We start from the raw sequence: 12,949 nt of genomic DNA, 5'->3' as shown, positions 1-12,949 counted from the left end.
TATAGAGAATTATAGATTCAGTATTAGTTATCTCATTTTTCAAACATATAATGCGGCATATATATTAAGCTTACTTTTACGATCGTAGATTTTGAAATATAAAATTTGAATTTGTGAAATATAAAATAGACATTTTGTGATTATTCATTTATTTTTACAAATATATGTGTGTAAAATATCGATAAATATTTTATAAATAACTATCGCACGTTGCTGAAGACAACATGAAACGGCTACCTCTAAACTTCCAGATTCGTGACGGATTTATAGAAACGTACACTATACACACGTAAAATTACACTTTGATTGAGCATTGGCACATTCCTAATATCTTTATCTTATCTTCAGATATTACATTACGTAAAAGATACTTATAACATTGAGCTGTTCCAAAATTATTTATACGTATACCAATATGTCCTGCATGTACAAAAATATATACTCCTCACCAGCAAACGTACGATTTAATCTCATGTTAGTATAAGTTAATTATACATTGTTTTTACGTAACGATCATTTAAAAAAAATCTATCAATGTCGAGGAACATAAATTAATTGTAATTAATTAATCAAAAGCTGTGTTATGTTATTGTATTGCACACTGGTTACAAATTACCTTTGCATTTTGATATCTTTTTTCTGCTTACCGATAAATATTAGTTTCCGAATATTTATACAAATCGTCATGAACGATGCAGAATATATCAGCATCTTTGCGTCAAGCGCTTACGTTGCTCCTCAAGAAGCATCGATGCCTCGCTCATAATTTTAGCAGAGGTTCGTACCAAGAATAATAATTGATATTCGTCTATAACGGTCAGCGCTGCCTTCGTCTTGATGAGAGCGTGAAGAACGTTCGCCCGTTCGAGGTCGAGCCATCTCTGAAGCGCCACTTCTCTTTCCCGTGGACCACCAAGTGGCACATCGGCCGGGCCCCACAATGAGAATTCCAGCACAGATTTCACCTAATTGCCAAAAGAATCAAACATTCATTTTATCCAAAGAATGCATAGGCAAATTTGTGCTGGCAACTAAATTTAGTAAATACATAAAATTAAACATAATAGCAACTATAAATGCACGAAATAACTAGGCATCGGTATTTCATTCATATCAACAATTTTTTATTTAAAAAAAGCATGCAAATTTAGTAGTTAAAAAAGAAATAAGTAGGCATGGTAAATTTACAGTTAAATTGACAATATTTGCAATCTTTGCACCTGCATCCCGCGAATTAGAATCGAATAGAAATGAGTCCTCACCTGCGAGAGTGTAACCGCTTTCTCGCGTATTAGTAAATCTTGTATGAGAGGTAGTTCGTCCGTCAGATGCAACTGTTGCAGTGCTATTAGAGCGCATTCGCACAAAGAGACCCGTTCCTCGCTGGACTCGTCGCTCGGGTCTATGTTTAACCTCCTGCAAAACGGAAGTTAAACATTGAATAACGGGATCGTGGAGGACCGTGCGATTGGATTATTATACTGTGTCAAGTTGTCGTTACACGAGAAAATACCAACCCTTGTAGTAGGTACAGTCGATAATAAACATCCTCTCTGCAGAGCACAACGTCGCTTAGAGACTTGCTGGCATCCTCGATCCCGCGTGCTTGAAGACTCTTCAGAGCGTTGACCAGTTGAAGAAAGACGAACGATGCCTCTCTGCTCGCGCCCTCGCCGTTTATATCCTTCGACGTCGCTCCAAATGATTGTATCGTAGTGACATTCAGGCACGGAAGAATTGATATTGTAGCTAAAACAAAAGAGAATTTTTGTTAGATATATAATCATTTATATTCTTTAAAGTATTTTCATTGAAAAATTACAGCATGTGTTACCTTCGACATCCTCGTTCTCGGAAGGCTGAACCTTTTCGATTATCTCCTTCGGCACTTTATCTACAAATTCTATTATAGGCGTTAAATAAAAATCCTTCTGTGGCATAGGCATAGCTAAATCAAATGCTATGCAAAGTGTAACATTTTGATCATTCCACGTAGCAGGACAAAATATTCTTCTACCGATGGAGACCGACGACAAAGTATCGACGTTAAAGTGCTTCAATCGGGGATTCGCGTTCTTGAGGGCACGCAAATTTGAAGGAAACTGGACAGTTTGATTTTCCTAAAAAAAAATGTAAAGTAAAAAAATCATCTTTTATTATGTTAATGCTGCATATCAATTAAATAAGGAATTATTTTGAATTTAAAATATTCCATGTAATGTAACTTCCTTCAAGGGAATCAATTATCTTCTTGAGTCTATGGTAAAGTCTGTAGACACGAAGCTCCTACAGGTCGAGGATAACAAAATCTTCGCTACGTGTATATGAGAGATCGATAAGAAACTCGTTTGTATCTGTTTCAGGCAAACAAGAACACACAACGGTAAATAATTATAATAAAGAGCTAACGTACCTGTTCAAGAAATTGGGCGAGCGCTTCGTGGTTCGCCACAACCACCGCGCCGTAATTATCCTCGAGGCTTCGATGAACGATAGTGCGCCCCCGGCGTTGCCTCAAGCGGCCCATCCTCAGCTCGTCATCCGTGTTCTTCCAATCCTGGTCCTCCTCAGCGCCCTGAGTTCACGGGCGTTCGATTAAAAAGGCGCATTTAATGGGAACAAAATGAAAAAAAAAGAACATCAACTCTGAAAGCGTACCTCGTCGCCAGTGTAGAAGGTATACGGCGCGTAAAGTTCGCTCTCCGTCTCGCTGCCGCAATACGGCAACGAGATCGACCTCACGAACGAGGGTTGATGATGAGCCTTGGAATCTCCGATTATCGCACTGCTGTCGGACTTCCTTTTGCATGCGGCGCGGAATCCGTTTCCGCTTCCGTGTCGCAGCTCAAGATTCGAATCGCACTCGGGCGAACTAGAGAGGCACTCGTACATGTGACTGTCGTTGGATGTCTATTGAAATGCAAGAAATCGCTGTTGAGGTGGTTCCATGAAATGACAAAGCAATATACGACGACCCTCGATATTTCATCGGATATAAATTTTCTTGTCATTTCTTTCTCTTGAACTATTAGAGAACTGTTACTGTGTCCTTATATTAATTATTCTCTCGTACTTTTTCTATTGTAATTAATGAAAGAAGAAATAACGCAGATATTATTTTGACAAAAAAAAGTGACGTTGATATATATTATACCAAGTTTAAATATAAATTCTAAAACCGAATTGTTTACTTCAATCTGCTTTCCTTTAAAGATATTATCTACCATTTTCTCTTTAATGTTTTTTTTCCTTATTCCGTTTAACAATAAAATGTGTACAGGAAATTATTGCAGCAACAACAACAATTATCTTTTTTTCGCTGTTTCCCAAGCTCTCTATGAACATTCGCCTATCATAAGTATAAAAAATACCGGATGCAGCGTGTGAATCTTGTTTCGTATTATAGCATTTTCATGCTGCAGTCCCACAATAGTAATCGATTGACACTCAATGTTCGCGTGTACGTCATCTGGAGCCGGCTTTAGACAGACCGATATGTAGAAAAGCCTCTCTTACCGGCGACTCGGAAGTGGGTCGTGCAGCGGCGAGCCGATCGTAATCCCGGTGCTGATCTTCAGCCAGTGACCTTTTCGTGACGGGTTGGGAAACTGCTCGATCTCTCATGCTGGCAGTTCTTTGGGGTTTCGAGGGTGTCAGGGCGCTGCGCACCTCACCTGTAACATCCTCCGCTGCTGCAGGCACGATCCGCCATCGTCAAGCGCCACGGGTTAGTATCACAAGACACAAGGCATGTCAACGAAACGGGCTAGCTATCCGGGCTTAGATAGTTCGCCTAACACACTACTGGGATACACTACTGGAGGGTCAGCCGCGCAACGCAGAGTCAAATTTGACGTAGCGATACGACGGACGTTAGTTCACTCGGACGTTCCACGTACCTATGTAGACTAATCGCTACTGCAGTTATATGCGAACTATTTGTTTTTTACTATCCAAATACTCTCTAATAGAGTCTCGCATCTAAACCCGATTTTATCAGCACTCAAGCGTTGATGGAGCTAACGTGGACCATGCGAGGATAAGTCCTTCCGCCGACGAAGCTTTCGAGCAACGTCTGTTACGCGACAAGCGAAAACGGGCATTGGGATCGACATAATTGGGATAACATAGCACATATACGACATTTTTTTTTTATCTTTCTGCAGGCGGGGATCTTCGATTTTATTACAGAAACGTACATTATGTATAACTTTTAATTAAATTGAATAAGACTCCTTACGTGATGTCGATCACAGCGCATGCAATGCGTGCGGCGTTAGTTGCACCCAGCGTCGGTTAGAGGAGTCCTCGACTAACGTTGCTCGTGGTACGCACCGTTACGTAACCACTGCAGAAAGAGGAAAAAAAAAAAGAAAAAGAGGAAGAAAACGGAGAGAGACGTGAACGCGGATATGCGCGCGGTTTACGCTTGAATAGTCGCGCTTATGTCGGCGCGATAGACGTCGCCGTTGTTCGCGTTAATGAGAGAAGGAGGAGACAGAAAAGATATGCGGAGGTGCAACGAACAAGCCACAGCATCGGCGATTATATGTACCGTACGGCATATGTGTGAGACGGCGCGATCGAAGAGAAAGAATGACCAAGAAAGCCGAACAATTGAAAAGAACAAGACTCTAAATTTCTTTTTAAACAATATACGTTTATTCATCAGATACAAATGTTCGATATTACAGCTCTTGTCTTTTGCACTCTTACACAAAGCATTTCGTCGACGAATATACAACAAATAGCACAAATAACATTTTATTTAACCAGCCATTCTCAAACTTTATATTGTAATATCTTATCGCGGAAACTTGCATTGCAAAAGCAGTCGTGTGTCTCAACAATAAAAAGCTACAAGCCTTCGATATTGCTTAATATTACATTACGTGAAAACGATACCGGTGCTTAAAAGCCGAGTCTTGTCCGAAAGAATAGGAATACGTTCTTTCAGTAAATGTTACGAAACATTATTATCAATATAATACGTATCACAGAATATTGTGACTTTCTAAGAATAATTTTACTTCTTTTAGGACTTACAAATCCTTTCATACGATTTGTATCTTATTATTTATTAAAATGTCGCGTTTCCATCATCGAAATTTGAACTTGTCTAAATTATATCTCAGTTTCAAAATCCCGAGCAACAACCCGACCAACTGCGCGGTGCGCAGAATCGGCAGAATCCAGTCGCGTGCAGTTCGTTAAGTGAAACATCGTCTATTCTCCCCGAGGATGCAAGTTAAACATCACCACGTGGCTCAATCGCTGTACCCACGCAAGCGAAGCGACGTCTCTCCCGTTTTAAAAAGCGGTTGGCGCGAGGATTCGTGTGAGTATGGCTGTTAACATCGAGAAAATGGTCGCGACGATTAACTCAGTTACACTGTATGGGCCTGAACTTACCCAGATTCGCGTAAATTGAATCCGAGGTCGTCGACGGCCTCCAAGTGGCTTTCGACGTCTTTTCGTTTCTGGAAGCGACGTTCAATTTGATCTCCGCACGAGGTGGCGGCGGTCTGACTGGCTTGTTCGCCGAATCCAATCTCGCCCAATCCTCGAGGGATTGATTCCTTGGCGGCGGGGGTGGTTTGCCAGGCCTCGCTGTAGTAAGAACGTAATGTTTCTTTTCCTCTGTGACGAGGCCATGCGTTTGTCTAATATGGTACACGTATACTGAGCGACTAAATAGCAATCAAATGTGATTAATTTCTATATACCTTTAAACCGGAATCCACAGTCCGTTCTTAAACTCAAGATCAACTCAAGCAATGTCTTAAGACGTTAATACGGTTCTCTGATTGGTTTGTGACGTCTTAAGCGCTAGCTTAAGAACATTTCTAGTTTTGAGCAACATCTGGATTCCGCCTTTAGTTCCAACCAATCACATTAAATTACTATTTAATCGCTTAATTGTAGTACTAAATGCATCTATCTTGCACACATGTGTACTATATACAGAGGATGTATCTTAAAAAGCGTTCACTGATCATAAAGCGATATCCCTAATCAAAAACTTACCCGCGATCGCTGGAGGCAACCGCACCATCCTGGAGCCATCGTTTTTGACAGTGCAGGAATCCGTTTGGTCCTCGTTCATCCTGGCGATAATCCTATCATTTCCCACTACCTCGACCGCGGCACCGTCCAACTCCAACGGATGGATTATTTCTAATCGTAGTTTCGGTTGCGGCGTCGACGGTATTTCGTCGGTCTTCGCGCCTGACGTTTGCCCGGTAATCATATCCATGTCCTTCCTCGTGCCCATTCGCAGGAACCTTTTGAGAGAGAAACCTCTTCGGTTTCTACCCCTCTTCTTTTCCTCCCGCACGTCCTTTTCCGTCGTCAAGCTGTCTTGTGACAGAGATATCGTTCTCCTAGGCACGGGCTCGATCGGCTGTTTGGTAATCTCGTTCGTCGGGTCCGGCAGATCGCAGACCGCCTTACGAAACTTCGGACTGCACGAGGACGATCTCTCTCGCTTCTCTTTTTCGCGAACGACCGGGGAATCAGACTTCAGATTCGCTCCCGGATTTCTGGCGAACAGAGAGGAGACTGGCATGAGATCCTCCATGGATTCCGGCGGTCGCGGAGCCATCTTTCTCTTGTTCGGCGAACGTATGAGCTCCATTGTAGAGATGGAAACCGGAGTAATTTCGGGAAATTCCTCATCTAGCATAACGTTCTCTTCCATTTCTTCGTTACTCATCGGATAATTTCTTAAAACTGGCGGTGTAGTTACGGAAGTGAACAACGGCGAGAGAGAGGACTTTAACGGAGTTTTCGCTTGATATCCGGATTCTGAGGTTTGAGCTGTTGGTAGGACTTGATCGGGTTCCGATAAAATCTCGTTCGTAACGTTCTTCTTCGTTGAACATCGAGAGCTCATATCCTGCATACCTAGAAAGAGATAGTAGGACACGTCGTGATGATGGTTAAGGGAACTTCTGCATGAAATTTTTTCAAAAAGCTAAAGAATAAAAGACGCAGCTAAAACGTAGAAAAAAAAAAAGAAATTTTATGTTACTTTCATTGTAGCGATATTTATACGATCGTAAATTGTTTTTTTATTAACAAATTAATTTTAACCAGCATAAAATTTGAAATATAATTTCTTCTACATCCTCAAACATTAAAATCTATCTCAGACATAAACTAACGAAACGGGACTTCAAAAAATTTCGATAGAACGTAGCGCAATAATTAGAAGCAATTTTTCAAAATTGAACAAAATATGATAAACATTAAAATTTTCTTTATCAAAATAACAAATAATTTAAGCAATATTTCTTGTGCTTTTTAAAATTGCTCTTTATACTAATTATTAGACTCACCTAGATTTTGAGCGGATCTGCTGACAACGGTTTGAACCGAGGGAGGCGGTAATACATAATCGCCGTTGGGAATTTTCCTCACTGTGAGCGGACCATCGTTTAAGCTCGCCTTCGCGGAAAAGGTCGCCGGTTTCTGCGGTATGGCCGGCTTCGTCTTCAAGTCGGCATTCACGCTACCGTGTAAGAAAGAGGGCCTCGGTTCTGTGGTTATGATCGGCGGTGGACTCGTGGGCAACGCTGGTGGTTCCGTCACTTCCTCATCCGCTTTACCATCCGGTTCGCCCGCGAGCTCGCGGCTGCTGTCGAAACAGAACTTCTTCCGTTCCGCGCCCTCGCATTCTCCTTCGATCTCTCGTACCTGCGACGACGGAGCTTCCTTACCGCCACCAACACCGTTGACACTCTTGTCGTCGACATTCATCGGTCGAACACTCTCCAGTGTCGCCTCGTTCTTCGAAGGCGTCAACGAGACGTGCTCGACCCTCTCTTCTTTTCCTTGGTCTTGTTTCGCACAATCGCTTTTACTCGTCATCGTCCTCTTTACGCTCTCTCCCACGTCATTACTCAGCACAGATTGCGCAGACATTCTCGACGAAGTCTCGATTTCAGTCTTCTTTGACGCTGAAACGGCGTTAAGGGGGACACTTGTGGCGTTATTCTTGTCGACTTTAGAGACGGACAAGTATTTCTGCGCCGTTGTTTCCACCGTCTTCACCGCGTCTGCGTTGGCAGTATCCGTCGTTGTCTCCCTCCGTATGATGGAAATCATATTGGCAGAGGTGATCAACGGCATGTCTACGATTTTCTCCAATTCCGGGGGAGATTTTTGTTCTTGCTCTTCGATCTTATTCCGCTCTGGACCATTGAGTTTCTTTGCGGCCTTTAACATTTAATATAAAAAGATCTATTGGAAACTGCCTTCCAAAGTAATGTTTAAGTTCGTAAATGTAAGAATTGTAACAAAATCATTAAAGACAGTCTTTTTAATAGCTATCAATGGTTAAAAAAGAATTCAAAATATTTAATAGATGTTATTTTTTATTATAGAAAGTGCAATATCGTATTAATTTCATTATCATTTAAATGTGCTGTAATTAATACCATTTAGTCGCTAATATTCATTTTTGTTTATAAAATCGAGAATAAAATAGTCAACTAGTATCTAATTGAATAATCTGATTAAAAACGAAAAAAGATAACCGCGATAAAATTTGAATGATTTTATGCTTTCGTTTTACTTACCTCGGCGATGTTATCCGACGACCCATCATCACCGGGTTTTAATCTAATAAACGGACTGGTTTGCAAGTTGATCGTGTTGATCTTTCGATCGGTCGGTCTTTTAGCGGTGGGTACGGTCTCCTCTCCACCGAAAGGCGTTACGGAGACCAGGAGAGTCGTTTTCCTGCCATCGGCGTCTCTCTGTATTTTCCCCAGCATCAATGAGGCGAAGGATTTGGCAGGCGACGCCGTCGACGACTTGGACACGTCGTGCGAACTGTTGTTCTCGACGTTCGTCAGATTTGCGGTGACCGTGTTGAAATTTGTATTCACACGGGTCAGGTCGATTAATGCACGTTCCTCCTCGCTGTCCGGCACCAGGTCCTCCGATTTCGCAGAAGAATCGACCTGGATCCCATCCCTATCCTCCTCACCGTCCGAGAAGTCATCGCCGCCATAACCGATCACCTCGGTGAGAGACTCGGAGAAACCGACGTTCTTTTTTCGTTGATCTTTTCGACAAGCCGTCTTGTCACGAAGGATACTCTGCAAGATCGTTCGATCATCTGATTGCAGTAGGAAATGCGACTTTTCTATATATATAAATAACTAACCAAACAGGAAACGTTTTAATCGCTCTGATTGATTATTCTTATGTCCCGTTAATTAGATGTACGCATGTAGTTATGCGATATACAAATAACTCGAAAAGCGAGTTGTTCTAATATGACATTAACGATGATAGATAGTGTTATCTTCAAATAAAATATCGACCTTTTGGATAAAATATTAATCGACACGCGTACTATAATATGTACATATAAACTGAACTAAACGGTAAATAATCTAAATCATATAAAAGTAATCAATAATAATTATAAGTATTAATAGCTGCGTTCACCCGCAGCAGAAAAAACGGCCTAATAAATGATAACTGAATTATACTTTTTAATCTATATAAATTGAGATAGAGAACTACGTTCCTCTAGATCTAAAAACAATTCAAATGTAATGCAGTGTTTATAAAGCTGTTTTTCCTGCTGATTGCTGCAAAATTGTACATAAACAAAATATATAAACATTTTTTATGTAATTGTGATATATTTAATCTAATAATTCAGAAAAATGTTGAATTCGCCCCTAAATACAACAAATAAACCTATTGTGTATATATAATTAATATATACACCAGCATATAATATATTATTATGTGAAAGTTTATACCTGCAACTGAAGGTGGTCAATCTTTAAATTCGTGGAAGCCTTCTCAACGTTCAATCGCAGGACATCGTCGGCCGGCGCATGTTCCTCCTTCGGCTTGAAACAGTTCGAGCAGAGCTCCTTCTTCCAGGCGTTTTGCACAAAGCGATTGCATTGTGTGGACATTGTTGCCTCACCGCGACAGCGACAGCGAAAGCTCCGTTACATCATCACTCTGAAAGGAAAGAGGTGAAATAGTAATCGATTCGATTCTTCAGCCGGTGCAACGATCAACGGTGCACTGTGCACGCGCAACCAACGGACGTTGACAGAGCGCGAGAAATTATTTCGTTCCGAGAGAATTTCACACTTACGTGTGAAAATTAATTTGCCCGAGATTATAAATCTTCTCTTTAAAATTTCTGAAAATTTTCCAAATTCCATCGAATGCCTCTCAAAAAGGCTAATACGGATGATCAATTGCAGCCGTTCTCTAGAATACGCTTAACGACGAAGCGCGGCTGTCAACGAGCGATTACCTTGGACGGTCGTTAAAAACCAAAACGAAACGAGTGAGTACATTTTCCTGTCCGCAGCGTCGGCAGTGGCTACTGTAGCAATACAATCGGGACAATTGACTGGAGCTGCCCGACCGGCTGAGTAATTGCCTCACTTCCGGTCTCGGCTTTATTTGCAACAGCGATGGCCTAGCCCGTACCCGTCATTAGCAAGTAATACGTAAGGATATTGTGCCATTGCGAATTTGTCTTTCTATCAAGGTGGTCAGAAACGAGAGTCGAGCAATTAATTTTGTTCTACGCAGCTACACTTTCTGGATATTTCTTTAGATTGTTTCCATTCTGCAATCTATAAAAACAATTTTCTCACTAACGAGATGCCCTAATTGATATAACCAAAAATAAAAGTTTTTTGAAAAGTGTGTGCTGCACAAAAAACATTTACTTTTGATTATATCATTTAGGGCATCGTTAATGAGAAAATTGTTTTTATAGAACGTATTATTCAAAAATCCAATACAGTCACTTAAAATATATAAAAATTCTATTTACATCTAAAAGAACGATTTTGCTGAAATATGTAAAAATTTAGGTATTTAGATCAGAAAATAATTTTATTGAGTCATTAAAATAATCGCAGTAGGAAACTCAAGAATGATGAAAACTGTGTGGCAAAAACATTGTTTTGACATTCTGCAGCAACCAACTTCAGCATCCTGTATAATTATTTTGACAGTCCAAGAAAATTTCAGTATTTAACTTAAACTTTTAGATACTTTATCAAAACTAAACTGTTTTTTTTTTTTGTTAATATTAACACAAAGTTCTTCATTTGGACTTCATGAATCATCCTCTCGCTATTGACAAATGTTCTATTGCATAGCAGCTGTGAAACTGGAGAACCCTCTCTCTCATCATTTAGATATTAATCGCAGGGGAAATTGCGTGCGCGACACACCGGAACGAAGGATATCATCGAGGACGAAAAGAATCGCACAACGCGACGTCAACGGTGATGTCCCATTAACATGCAGGACTTGCAAGTACTCGCAGACCAGGCACGAAGTACCGTTGCCAATCTCGTTGATCCGTTACGTCTCTCGCGTTCCTGCAGTCCGCGCCTTTCATACACGTGAAAAATTTGCGACGCGGTCACATAAGAATTTCGATTAACATCGAAAACGTGTTTCATGATTGAATTCCAAGCTTTTCTAGGAAAATCAGAAAAGAACCCATCGCCAGTTCGGACCAGTTCCAAAGTAGAAAAAAAAAAGAGAGGAAGCAAAGAAAGGGAAAAAGGTTGAATTGCAGTTCGTGCAGTGGCACTGAGGCAAACGTAATTCTCGCGACAAAGCAATAGGAACTTCAAGGTTGTTATCTCGCTTAAATAGAGTTCAAAAGGTCTAAGTAGACAAACGCCTGAGAGTTCCGTGTTTGGAATGTGATTTAGCTCTTCAACTGAAACATTTTGCTACGCTTTAATAAATTTTTGAAATTCCAGGCTGCTACATTCACACATCTATTTCTATATATAAATTGATTAGTAGACAATAATTTTTGTATTACATATTAAATATTCCGAAAAATTAAACATTTGTTAGATATCATTTTGTAACCGAATGAGACAATGCCACAGCGAATTTATATACTACACGTATTTAATTCTTCAGACTTGTAATGTAATTTTTTCAGACTTGAAACGCAACGTTAATAAATTACCGCAGTAATATCACGAGTTAAATTAATTAACAATTTAACGATTATTGATGCTGTTTACGCATTTTATATCGATCTTAATAATTATTAACCGACAAAACGCATTAACTTAAAATATACAAATCGTTCTCGGAGACGACTCCTGGTAACTGCAGATTCATGATAATAGCGCTGTGCATTTACTATAAATTAAGTACATTCTTCATGTAAGCGTTTACCACATAACTGTTCATTTATAGTAATTGTCGTGGTTACTACTCGGAGATTACTGTAAATTAATCCCGTATCTACATAACAGCGTCTTCTACGAAAAGGGATAAACCCTCTATATTTTTACACGGAACCGTCTGGGTCGCTACAAAGTTCCTTTCTTCTTTGGTTACAGAGGCGGACCTTGTCGAGACTTCTCATTCCATTGAGATGACGCGTGGCGTGGCGCGCCAAGGCACAGCAGACGAAGAGCAAGGCGAGGTTCAATGCCAATGAATTTTACATGTTGCAACACTCGAAGGCTTTAACCCTACAGAGCTCTCTTGGGAAGGCAGAAAGTTCCTCTCGCGGCTTTGTTACTTGCCGCATAAAACCTCTTGTTTTAAGACCTTAATTATATCTGTTTCAAATGTAGAGAGAAATTTAATTACAGTTTACAGAAACAGCTTTGGACTTATCTCAAGGTTGTAGATGAGAAGAAAGAAATCGATTAAAAGTGTGAGTGAATATAAGTATATGACGAAGCTTGGATTTTTATTATATAAGAATTCATCAATATTGATCCGCGAGAAGTTCAGATTTCCTTATTGGATATCTAATATTTGTACGCCACACATTTACCACGAATAGCAATTAACCGATAATGGAATAATCCAGGTGTTCAATCGATGAATGTGTGTAAGTTGTATGCACGATATAAGTAAGTGATATTATTTATTTAGTCTACCTTTGTGCGGAAATGAC

General features: G+C 40.3%; 1 protein-coding gene across 2 annotated transcripts; it reads right to left on the bottom strand.

Annotated features, from left to right (window-relative positions):
- Window positions 1–544: 544 nt before the first annotated feature.
- Window positions 545–8,080, bottom strand: LOC108771665 (uncharacterized). 2 transcript variants are annotated; one of them, XM_018537006.1, is made up of 10 exons: window positions 7,341–8,080; window positions 6,028–6,906; window positions 5,413–5,610; window positions 3,517–3,692; window positions 2,659–2,910; window positions 2,414–2,575; window positions 1,835–2,120; window positions 1,518–1,749; window positions 1,263–1,416; window positions 545–965 (listed from the first exon to the last, which is right to left on the bottom strand). In XM_018537006.1, exons 1-10 carry the CDS (start codon window positions 7,924–7,926, stop codon window positions 705–707), a joined length of 3,186 nt encoding a protein of 1,061 aa, XP_018392508.1. In that variant the 5' UTR covers window positions 7,927–8,080; the 3' UTR covers window positions 545–704. The 2 variants fall into 2 exon arrangements, with proteins under 2 accessions (XP_018392508.1, XP_018392509.1); XM_018537007.1 differs by having other exon boundaries at window positions 3,517–3,674.
- Between the last annotated feature and the right edge of the window lie 4,869 nt (window positions 8,081–12,949).

The sequence above is a fragment of the Cyphomyrmex costatus genome, unplaced genomic scaffold (assembly GCF_001594065.2).
Source record: "Cyphomyrmex costatus isolate MS0001 unplaced genomic scaffold, Ccosl1.0 scaffold164, whole genome shotgun sequence".
NCBI lineage: Eukaryota > Metazoa > Arthropoda > Insecta > Hymenoptera > Formicidae > Cyphomyrmex > Cyphomyrmex costatus.
The sequence above is the reverse complement of the archived record's forward strand: the minus strand, read 5'-3'. Positions and strand labels throughout refer to the sequence as shown.